A 12,919-nucleotide genomic window follows, 5' to 3' on the forward strand; every position below is an offset into this window, starting at 1 on the left:
GTGTGTGTGTGTGTGTGTTTGTACTTGCTTTAAAGAAGTAGGTAAAATTCCTTACATCCTGTCAAGGGTAGCCACCACAGATATCACTCAAAATGTTTGTGCCAACTTAAACTTTATACTTCAAATGTTTTAATACAAAAATATATTTATGTATATGTTATGGCCACTATGATTTGAAATAAATTGATCTTTTAATATTTCCTCATAGCTCTTCATTAAGAAGTGTATCATCAGGATCCTCCAGACCCTCCAAAGTGTGTTTGGTGTGTGGGGATGAAGCATCTGGATGCCATTATGGAGTAGTTACTTGTGGCAGCTGTAAAGTATTCTTCAAGAGAGCCGTGGAAGGTAAATCCTCATGTGGGTCCTTATTTTATATTCTTTTTATATAGTCAAACAGTGCTTTCATTGCATGCTTCATAGTGCCTTCAGCCTGAAAAATTACTGCATGATTCAAAAGGGTATGCATCTGGCGAAAGACTATTGTATGCCTTTAAGCTTTAATTTTAGGTCACATTCACCAGTTATTTTCAATCCTGATTTGTTTCTTCTGTTGGACATAAAAGTAATGAGCAGGAGGGGTATTCTGGGTAGTGAGAAGCAGATGAAGCACCATACTATGTTTTAGAAATCTATAAATAATAAAAGTGTAACTGAAATAGGGTTGCCAACTCTTGGTGGAGAAATAACTGGAGATTTTAGGTGGAGTCTTGGGAGGGTGGGGCCTCAGCAAGGTATAATGCCAGAGACTCAACCCTCTGAAGTGGCCATTTTCTCCAGGAGATCAGATCTTGGTCATCTGGAGATCCATTGTAATAGTGGAGATCTCCAGATGTTCCTGGAGGTTTGCAAACCTAAGCTGAACACATGATAGTTGTACAGCCATGAATCCACCCTTTGATGCTTTGCAAGCATTTCTGCCATCCTTAAAAAAAACGTGATCACCTGAAGAGAATTGCAGTTTTCATTCAAGAAGCCTTAATTTTTAAGTTCAAACAGTGAGAGGGAATGGCCAGTTGAAACACAACTGCTTTAAGCCTTTAGCTTAATCTCCACACCTGAAAAACAATCTGTTGTCTATATTCTCTGTTTTTTTTTCTAAATGAGTACCTGTCCCAGCCCTGTCTGGCACACAGGCTCCGTATTCTGACCATTTCAATAACTATTCAGTCATCCTGTTGTGTCCTTCCTTCTTGATTTCACTCATGCACCTTTTGCAATTTTGTATTCCCTGCTACAGTGGAGCAGTTTAGGCCCCTCTTTACATAAGCAAAATTCCTCTCACCAGTGGGACCTGAATGCTTATAAAAGTTAGAGGGGCTAACTGAATGAGCAGTTTTGCACACTTGAGTAGGTGATTGGACTCTGAGTGAGATGAATAGGTTTCCACTAGAGTGAATCTTCAGCTGGCTATTGTAGAGATGGCAACTTCTAAAATGTGTCATGAGTTTTTTTTAAGAGGTAGACATAAAAGTGGTACAGTGGGAGGAGAGACATGAAGGTTACGTAGAAGCTCCAGAAGCTATTGCAGCTGCCACCAGAGAAGTTATTCATTTCAGTAAAAATATATGAACCCCACATACTCCTGTAGTCTTTGCCTTTTCCCTTTGATTGGGGGGAATACATTGAATTTTAGTTCTATGTATTGTCAAAGGCTTTCACGGCTGGATTCATCCGAATTCTGGTAGGTTTTCCAGGCTATTAGAATATGTTCAGTAGGATCTTGTTCCTAACGTTTAATCTGTGGTTGGTATTTCCAGAAGTGTATCACAGAGAGTTCTGCCACACACTAGTGCGGGGATTATCTCCCAGTGATACACCTCTGTGTGTAACATTTTGTATCTCTCTGTGATACACCTCTGAAGATGCCAGCCACAGATACAGGCGAAACATTAGGAACAAGATCTACCAGACCATGACCACACAGCCTGGAAAACTCACCACAACCAATTTTATTTTTGTTTCATATTTGTGTGCAGTTGATCTTATAAAGTTTGCACTGAACAATGTTATTTATTTGTTTAAAACATTTATGTTGTGCTCACTGTTAAAAATGCCTGACTTGTTCTTACAAAAAATGAAGAATGATTCAAAGTTTTATATGCATGTTTACATGAAAATGTTAGAGTAACGCGACTACCATGGAAAACTGCAACCTTGTACTGTCAAAGTGCCATCCTTAAGCAGATATACACATCATTCTGAATCCATTGAAGTCATGTGTCCTCTTCATTGACTATTTATTGCAGGGTGGGGGGAGGGACAAGGTGCTTGTAACAATGACATTAAACAACATATTTTATTTTACTGGAGGGAACCTGGTGATAAATGAGGCGACCCACGGCTGCTGCTTTTGATGGCAGCTGTGTGGCTTCTGCCCTTTTTATGTCTTAATTCAGACAGCATTCTGTGGTTAAGCAACCTTAATTATTGTTTGGTGTGAGGCTTGAATTGACTAAGCATCGTTTGTAGTCAACCAGTAAAATGAAATAAGAAGTAATGGTTAGAAGTATGCTAGTTGTGGTTTGGAGTGACATTTGAACTGAGAAACCAAAATTACAGCCATCATTCCCATCTCTATAATATAGCATTATCTAGGGGTAGAGTGAATTTGTGGAGTGCTGAGAAAATGAAAGACAGAACGGCTTTAATCCAATTTTTAACAGATGTAGATTTGAAGCAGAACCATGGTTTTTTCTTTTTTAAAAAATGTGCTGTCTGCATTGAAAGCGTCTGTTCATTTCTGCATGCAGATGTCTCTTTCCAGGTCAAAGGAGCAGTAAGATCTCTTTTCATTTTGACTTCAGGACTTTGAATGAACTAACCAGAAAGCCATTTTATTTAATTGTTGCTCTCGGTAGACTCAGTCTACACTACATTTGGTGAATTGCTCCCAGAAGACCCCATAATGATATTTAGCATATATTTGATCTTGCTCTTAAGAAGATAGTACTTATGTATCAAGATTAAAATGATTTATAGCATGAAATCATCTTACAGTATAGTCTAACAAGACCTTATGTAAGCAGTGCATTCTTTATCAGAATTCATATTGTGTAGTATCTGGGAAATAAATTGAAATATCTAACAATTTGCACACATTTTTTGCAAAATAAGTTGTTCTCGAAGACTTTCACAGCTGGAATCAACTGGCTGTTGTGAATTTTTCAGGCTATGTGGCCGTGGTCTGATAGGTTTTGCTCCTAGTGTTTCACCAACATCTATGGCTGGCATCTTCAGAGGCATGTCACAGCACCTCTGAAGATCTAGCCATAGATGCGGGTGAAATGCTAGGAGCAAAAACTACCACACCACAGCCACACAGCTGAGAAAACCCATAACAATAAGTTGTTCTCCTTAGTTCTTAAAAGATCGATTTCGAAAAGTTTTGTTTTATTGCATTCTGTTTTGTTGCATTTTTGCCTGCATCATTTATTAGCACAATCTTTACATTATGCTTCTCTCTGCTCTCCTATTAATTCAGCACTAAAGGACCCAGTAATTTTTTATTAGAGACTACAATTCCTTTTCTCAAGGCCAGTGTCCATTTGGAATTCAATATTGTTTAATCAGAATCTGTATGTTTTTAGATATTTTCCTCTACCCCAATATTTTACAATTGTGGCAAAATGACATCATAATCCATAGTAATAGAGGATCACAAGCATAAACAAGTTCACAAATAGGTTCATATATTATCAATATTTCATTTTACTGCTATTGACGGTTAGTAGTCACCAGACTTTAAGCTTTTCTCTTGGCCAATATTGGAAAGCAACATTTAGAATTATTTATTACAGTCAAGGACCAGCACAAGCAAATCAGTACTGGAAATATGTACATAAATAAATGTTAAAATACCTAATGAAATATCTGCTCCTTGGTCACAGTAATCGGAATGAACCAAACTATTGAGTGCTTGACCTATGCTACTTTATATATTTGTGTGTATCGAGACACCCGGAGAGGTTACCAAATAAATATACAAACAAAAACACAATTCAAAAATATACAATTAGTAAAATAATAAATTTAAAATTTTATCTGTAAAAAATAATTTAAGATTAAGTTTTACACATATAGGGGTTTGCGTCTCTTTTGCATTCTGTAGAAAAATACATTGTATATAAATACTGATTTCAGGAACGCTAGAAACCCTTAGAGGGAAAAAATTCAAGAAGCTCAATTCTGCATATCATTAGAAAATTTGAAGTTTTGACATTTTTCTTGCTGCAAAAGAATCACTTTTTACCCCTTTTCCTGTCATTAACCATTTTAATTTGTAACTACCCATGGTTCTTGAATCTCTATAATTCACTTCTCATACATGTTAAAACTAAGGGATTGAGTGTCTTTTAGGGATTTTTATTTTCTGCAGCACAACAATAGACTAAGCCCGTGGTGGTGAACCTTTGGCACTCCAGATGTTATGGACTACAATTCCCATCAGCCCCTGCCAGCATGGCCAATTGTAGTCCATAACATCTGGAGTGCCAAAGGTTCACCACCACTGGACTAAGCCCTAACCCTTTCCATCTAACACTTTTGCCGAGGCTTTCAATTTCACTGTGTTGTTTGCTATGCAGTTCACACAAGACCATAGCAATAACCAAGAACTTCATTACCAACAACCTAGAAATGATCTGTTGTAAAATGCATAGACTTTAATTAATATCTCTTAGCTTTATTAAAATGCAGGCTCTCAAACCACTTCCTGTGGAATTTCATCATAGATATTATTTCTATAGCACTAAGAACCTATACAACACTTAAGCGTAAAACAAAAGATATCTATCCTTATGAACTTAGAGTCCAATTTTTCACAGTTCAAGAAACAAGGGAAAATAGAAAGAGACAATGGATTAACGTGAGAAGTCTAGATTCTCTACTCCTACTTAATCCTTAGGACTATTATTATTCCTGTTCAAGGTGGGCAAGAGCAATAGAAAACAAACTGCATCTTCTTGGTTGCACCAATTCAGTATTATTCCATCTTTGGTACCAATGATACAGAGCACTAAACAGAGGCTATGGGATGTTGCCCTTCAAGTAGACAGATCACAGGCTTACTCAGCACCAGCAGTGGAGAATCGTGACAAACATTTTGTTCTATCAAGCTATCTTTACACATTAGAATTCTCCAAACAGTCTTTACTTTGGCCCTATTTAATGACCTTCCATCTGCTATTCTTGAATGGAGATATGCATGTATTCCATATGCACATCATCTATTTCGGTCCAGAATGGTAGAAACAATCAAACATGTTCTCTTACCAGGACATTTGAAACACATACATTACCCCAATTTTGTCCAAATATCAAGATGGATCAAACTATTTTTATACTTCTCTTCTTCTTGCTGACCATAAAATACAAAGATTTTGTGCTCTGGCAAAATAACATGGTTTAGTTTTTTTGCTAATATTTTGGCCCTTCCCTTCTCCCTGCCATTTACTGGCAGAAACCAAGGTTTGAAGGGTGTCCATACTTGTGATTATGTGGTATTGTGATTAGGTGGTAACCCCCAAAATGGCCACTGAAATCTCCTTTGTTAAAGCTGTTTAATGAAAACCTTGGGCTTTTTTCAGATTTGTCGAAAGATTTGTCTATTCTGCTCATGGCTTCAATCTCTGCATTCAAGACTCTACAAGTGGGGCCACAATAGGATTAGATATGTTGATGATTACACAGTTACATCATGAAGCTGCACTTCTAAAATATGCCATCTGAATCCAGATATCTCCCAGATATCTCCAGTTTACTTTATTGAAACTTCCTGAGGCACGACACTGGAAGTTCACATTCCGGGATCCAGACAGTCATGTGGAAAATTCCATCTACAAAATAGGTCTTTGGGTGCTCTGATTCCTCATGACACTAGCTGTGACATATTAGCAGGAAATCAAGGGACTTTTTATAAACCATGATTTGCTGGCTAGTATCTTAGCTATTCACAGGAATGATTAGGAAAACTATTTGTAGAGCTGCATAGGGAAGTCTAAGACATCGACCATTAATCTTAATCTGCTTTTAATCTTACTGCAAATAAAATTGTAAATCTGACACCCTTCCCTTAGCAGTTTTATTAATCCATATGTTTTACTTTTAGGATGTTGTGAGTAGTCTGTGAATAGTCTACAAATATGCTAACTATGGAGTCATTTGCAGAGGAACTATATTAGTTTACTTTGCAGGCATATGTAATGTTACTCCTGTCTAAACTCATTGAAAGCAATGGGTTTAGGTTTGAATAACCTTGCAAAAGATTGCAGTGCTAGAATGAAAGGGAAAGAAGACCCTGGGACTATCCTTGTCTACAAATCTGTAATCTAAACAAACAAAGGACTTTTAGCAAAGAAAATCAGTTTTTGATAAGTACCATTGTTTCTCCTAAATGTAATTTGTTACATGCAGTCAAGTAATCAGTCATTTATTGTCTGCTATATAGATCCAGAAATAAAAGATACTTCTATTAGTCTTTGCACCGTGTAATTCATGCAAAAGTTATGCATAACAATGCGAGCTGAAATTGTGAAAGTTATAAGTGCTTATTTGCTCTGATATTGTGTCATTATAATGGTATACTACTGGGAGAAATTAATAACAGCAGTCATTGTTTAGTATGCACTAGCATGTAAAATCAAAAACTAATGAAGGCCAACACTCTGTTAGAAAGTAATAATCTTCCTCTTGCTATGCTGTTTTAATTGTTATGTTTTATTTATGGTGATTTTATTGTGGGTTTTATTGTTTTTTATTTTTGTAAGCCACTTAGAGATGCTAATATAAGGCGGGGTATAAATATCATAAATAAAATTAAACAGAATAGACCAGCAGTTAACAATTTCCTTAGAATCCTAACATTTTACAGGCTTCGGATATTGTAGAGGATATTTGTCATTTTGCCATGGGGTTACCTTGTAAGTGACTATGTGGTCCACAATTGGTAGCACAACCAGAATTTTGTTTAGAATTTTACACATTTACACTGATTACGAATATCCAAATATTTTAATCACAAATAAGAGTATTAGGCACCGTTCAATCAAAGCACATTGTAGTATTTCCATTTATTTCTTGGTCACATTTATTCTTTTACTGAGTTCTGAGGATAGCATATTGCCAGTTTTGGGACGATTTAAACCAGATCAATTAGACATTGGATGGTTAATTTTTACTAGTTTTTTTTCTTTTCATAAACCTGAAACAAAAACATTAGAAATACTAAGCAAAACTGAAAAAATAGCCTTCTTGAGCCATTTCAGAGTGATATGTAAAATATTTTTTAAAACAGAGCATTACAGACAATTCCTATGTTAACAAATATCTTAAACCCAAGATTCCTATATGAAAATATTAGTGAGGATAAATAACATTCTTAGAATTTTGTGCCAGAAAAGCTGTGTCAAATGTTGCAGAATGCATCTTTGGGGATTTGGTCTTGGAGTATAATTAGGGAACTTGCAATGCAAAGGGGAGAGCAGTTCTGTCAGAGATGGCGCTGCTATGGCATAGTTGCACCACTGCATCACATCCTAAGGGATTTCAGGCAGCACGGGGAACTTAGAAAACCAAAAACTCCCTGAACAACCCTTGAGAACCCTATTGCCGCCCAGTGGGTTATACCACACAGCGTAAATGGCCCTTATGCCGGTGTAAGTGGCATTTACACTCACACATGGGATTCTTTAGTGGTTTTATCCCTCCACCCTTTTGGGTTACACTGTCGGAGGCTCCCAAAGCAATGGCAGTACTTGTTGCTTCTCCTCTGTGCACCTCCAGCTGCTAATGAACAGGGGTGCATTGTGTTCACATGTGAAGACAATGTTCCTCCACTTGGGGGAGATTTAAACTTCTGGTGCATTTTTAAAAGGTCCAGATTTTCTAACGATTCCAGGGGCTCTTCACTGTATCGAAGTAGTCCTGATCCACAGACTTAGATATCCTTAGTTGAGGCCACGCTTCACTTTTGGACATATACATTACAATTTCTTTCTCTTACTATGGTCTTGCCCTGCTCCCATCCAAAGCTGGGCTACTTAGCCTTTATAACTGCATAAGATAGAGAAATTTAGAAAATTAAGTTCTCCCACTCACTTCATTTCTGTGTTAGGAAACTATTCATTTGTTGAAATTGTGCCTGTCATGCAGTTATTAAAGGGACTGGAGCACAGTCCCTCTATAGAGTTGGCAGTGCTACTGTCCCTTAATGATGCAGGCAATCAGACAAAAATATGACTGGCAGATGACATCAGGGTTAATCATCTGGTTAAATTTATTGTTATAAGTTAACTTATGCACATTTAGAAGTGTCAGAAGCATGAGTTTGGCCTTGTGCCCTACTGTGTTTACACAGTAGATATTAATCATTATACCCATTATGAGGGTTAACTACCCTCTTCCCAGCAATACTGCAAATAGAGGTCATCAGTCTCTTGTCAAGCTAAACAAAGGTTCTTTTGCACATTGTCTTAATCATTAGCTTGGAATTGCACAATTTCTAGTCTTGATTTTTTATCTGCTAGGAACTTTATCTTCTTTTCACTGTCTGTTCATCGTATAGTTAATTTTTAAATGTCATCTTTATTACTATCTAACCTGTGTTGCAGTCATAAACATAAAAACAAAACAAATACAATTCAATAGATTTAAGGGAGTAACTCTGAGTATGCACATGCGCGGGGAAGAATACTCTACAAAAATGTTCTGGGAAAAATATTAAAGAGCGTGGTGTAAATATGTAGAATGTCAGGATAGCCTTCTCCTGTCATTTGCCGGGGGGGGGGGGGCGGAATCAAGTGATGGATGCTCACTCTCACCCCAGTGCCAGCAATCTCCCGGCCAGTCGGCCTCAGGGTCTGGTTTAGCTCACATCCTTCTAGGTGTGAAGGGTTTTCTTTCCTTTGTATTTCCGCTTTGATCCTGTGGGAACGGGCGAAGCTTGGCGGCTGCTTGGCCAAGTGGGATGGGGGGATTTAAGCTCATGCTCAATGTGTGCCTTTCAGAATTGTCTATCGATTGTTGCTCTATGGTTTTCTAATAAAATCTACAACTTGCAGCTACAGTTTCTTTATTTTGGACCGGAGTCTGACATTTAGAGTGAATGCAAAGACAATGTTATTAGCCATATTGCCAAAAATTATTCTAAATATTTCAGAGGAATTATTTCAATATTTTATAACGGTAGCCAGAGTAGTATAATGGTAGTTCGGAGTAATGCAACAAAATGAAAGGCAGAAGAATGTCTGAGCCAAGAGAATTGGGAAGATAAACTAATAGAATGTGCATCGATGGCAAAATTAACAAACAAAATTAACAAACAATGGTGACCAAGATTTTTAAGCAAAATTGAAAGCATATTACTTAGATTATTCCCCCATTCACAAAAAATAATAAGAATGAAGAGTAGATATTGTTGAAATGATGGATGTAAATTACCATTAACCCTAGTGATATATTATATATTAAATTGAAAATGGGTTTAAATGGAAATAAATGGTTAATCACATTATGAAAAATGATAATATGTTAACACACAATTCTTTTATTCCAATAAATGCCAATAAATGTTAATTATTTTGTGAGAAAATACTTATCGTGAAATATTAGAATTGATATTAAGAACAACCATTATTGGTAATTGTTTTTGGATTATTAGATATTTTATGTATAATTTGGTTTTGTCTCTGTCAGTGTGATCCAGAGGGTGCAGTGTGGGCTTCTGCTGGCATAAATGTTCTCTCCAGGGCCCTTGTGCCACCCCCAGACACTTTGGTGCCCTGCAAAGTCTCACACCAGATTTTGCATGCTGCCCCAACTATGCCAGCATTCTGGGGGTGGGTTCAACCTTAGTCGGTCTCCAGACCACTCTCAGCCCTTGTACACCAGCGGAACTGCAATCGAAGATATGTAACAATTTTCCTGGTGTTTCTCTATTCTGCCCTATGGGGGAGTGGAAGGTTTTTTGTTTTGTTTTTTTTAAAAAACCTTTTGGGGCTTTTCGTGCTGTGCGAAAGCCCTGTGGAATGGACGGAGAGGTACTCAAGCGGCGCTGTCCCCATCCTCCTCATCTCTAGATTGTGCTGTTAGTCTCTATAACTAACTATAACTGTGATTTGATTCTGGGTTTTTTTCTGTTAATTTCTTCTTATTTAAAACAACAACAAAAACATTGGCTGATTCAACAGCGGTGTGAAAATGGTGTGAAAACAGTATAAACCCTTTTACACCATTTTAAACCCTTTTGCACCATTTTCACACCGTTTTCACACTGCTGTTTTTGGCCCATGCGGAATCAGCCATTGCAAGATTACGTAGCTGCAGCTATAATTTGGCAAGGTGGTTTTGTGATACAAATCTAATTCTGATGTGATCCAGTAACTTTGATATTTTTGGATAATTTCAGTATTCATACAGTTTTAATTTTCAGAGTATGAGCAAAATATGGTAGAGTATTACAAAATCTCAATTTGGGCTATTGCGGTTTGTCTAAAAATTTGCAGTACACATTGAATAGAAAAAGAACATTCACAATCAAACATTCGAACCCACAAATTAGTCTAAGAAATGAGACATACTCTGAATGTACTAAATGCTTTTGTTTGAGATAATTGTTAATCTTCTGTTTAATTACCATGAAAACATTAGAAATATATTTTTCCAATATTAAAGACATCAAAAGAATTGTGTGAGTTGTTTTAAAAAATAGATTTGACAGCACTGTTATTATGCAGGAGATCAACAGGAACAATATGTATTTTTTGGTTGCTAAAAACTTTCTGAGCTTTCAGTCTGAAACATCAAGCTACACTATTTGAAATACAGTTAGGGTTTGAATATTACATGAAGGAATTTTTTTCTCTGTTGTCAACCTACTTCCCTTGCTTTGTTGTATATTTAAGTCTTTATAAGAGGGGAAATGGTTTCCTCTGTCCCTCCCAGGCCTGATCACGAGGGTCAGGCTATCTCTATAAACTAAATTTCAGAGGAATTTAAAGTTCCACTCTGCAAAGTCCACAGGTGGCTGGATATATCCCTGTAATCTATTTTAGGACAGGTGTTTTAAATTTCATCTCACTATTTGAGGCAATTTTAATTGCGCATATCCTGGAAAGTTTGTAATTGTTTGGAGTGTCATAATAAAGCGGTGGAGAAGGAACCACTGCTACTCTGATGATCGCTTGTTTTGTATAAGGCTGGACCAGTTTATATTATTTTATGCAAAGAATGAAAACAGTAACAAATGGAGGTCAGTAATCTCCGACTACATGACATAAATGCCAGAGACTTGATTCTCAAACTTTATTTTGTCACATGGTAGGAAGCCATTCATTGTACTGGTGAAGATCTTAATAGCACACTAACTGTTAAACTGAGACAGCACACTGTCTAAGAATTGTTTTATCTTTTTAACACATAGTAAGTAGTTGTGAGGAAAAGGAAAATACTTCTGGGGTGGGATTCTGGGAGAAAATAAAGATCATATCTCTGACATAAGAATGCAGTGATCCGCTAACTCTGTTCCTTGGAACCTTCCTCTTAAGTTTTGATTCATTATCACTATATATTGTTTCCTTTATTGTGCTGTCCTGTACTGTAATAATAAATCTTGCTGCCTTAAAAATAATGGTAGTCAGAATGGTAGAAGTCTGCTGTGCAATCCTAAAAGAGGATCCTAAACAATTACTTCTGAGCTTTGGTTTTTGAACGGGGAAATGCTGCTTAGAACTGCAGTATTAAACAGAAAAACTTGTCCTTCCCTTGTTCCTTCCCTCATTCCTACCTTTATTGATTTAGTGCACTTGCACAGTAGCATTTTAAATTATATAACCATGCCTTCAGAGGATTGTAGAAAAATAACTAGTTTCTGCTTTTGTATGCCATCTACAACAGATGAACTTTTCTGATTTTTGGTCCCTCATTTTCTAGCTATTAGGTGTTGTTAAAAGTTTTAAAAACCTGCAAAAATGCACTGGAAATTATCACTTCACAGGTTTTTAATTGTTTTTGAATGCTGGTTTTGGCTACACTCCAATTTTGAAAACCTCACACTGCTTCAGAGTGTAATTGAGTAGGAGCATACTAATCTGTTCTATGAAATACTTTACTTCATTATAATCACCTTTAAAAGGTAGAAGAACCTTTATGACATGAAACACATTTGCTTTTAATTTTCAGTTTGATTTAGTACGTGGCATTTTCAGACAGGCTTTTTCAGAATTGGTTTTAATATTATTTCAATTCTGGAAAAGAATGCTTTTTCACCATCAAATCATAAATGACTTATGGTGACTCTGTAGGGTTTTCAGAGCAAGATATGTTCAGTTTGCCAGTGCCTGCCTGTGTGTCATGCCCTGTCATCCTAATACTTGCTAGGGCTGAGACTAAGAGTGTGTGACTGACCCAAGGTCACCCAGCAAATTTCTTTGGCAGAGTGAGGATGTGAATCTAGGTTTTCTAAATCCCAATCCAACATCTTAACTTCTAGATCCATGCTGACTCTTCTCCTTTACTATGCTACCCCCATTTTATCACAATATATATTATGGAAATGTTTTAAGTTTCCTGTGGAAAAGGTGTTGCCATACCTGGATCTTTTCACGCTAGAGAGCTCTACTAATGTATACTGCAATCTTAAATAGACTTGTACCCTTCTCAATTCACTAAAGTAAATGGGCTTAGAAAGATACATCTCTGATTATATGACACTAGTAGGCATTGTTCAGATATAATAGCAAACCATGGTTTCTGCATGTAAATGAGCTTTGAAGGGATTTTATGTTCTCTTTCATGAACCCTGCTTATTCCTCGGTGTTGTCACTATCCACATTTTTCATGTAAGATCCAAAATTCTAGCCCCTTGTCATTTGCAGACATCAAGATTCCAATTTAGAAGGACTCGTTCTGACTGTGCACTGGG

The 12,919-nt window shown here is 36.8% G+C and overlaps 1 protein-coding gene across 6 annotated transcripts in view; it reads left to right on the forward strand.

Annotated features, from left to right (window-relative positions):
* The window catches only part of NR3C2 (nuclear receptor subfamily 3 group C member 2), a 153,242-nt gene that overhangs the window by 86,343 nt on the left and 53,980 nt on the right, over positions 1–12,919 (forward strand). For 5 of the 6 annotated variants that reach the window (XM_048509126.1, XM_048509127.1, XM_048509128.1 and 2 more), the window contains one exon: positions 209–360. In XM_048509126.1, the coding sequence (XP_048365083.1) occupies positions 209–360 (152 nt within the window). The remainder of the gene's footprint in view (positions 1–208; positions 361–12,919) is intronic. The other variant, XM_048509131.1, reaches the window with a different exon arrangement.

The sequence above is a fragment of the Sphaerodactylus townsendi genome, linkage group LG10, assembly GCF_021028975.2.
Source record: "Sphaerodactylus townsendi isolate TG3544 linkage group LG10, MPM_Stown_v2.3, whole genome shotgun sequence".
NCBI lineage: Eukaryota > Metazoa > Chordata > Lepidosauria > Squamata > Sphaerodactylidae > Sphaerodactylus > Sphaerodactylus townsendi.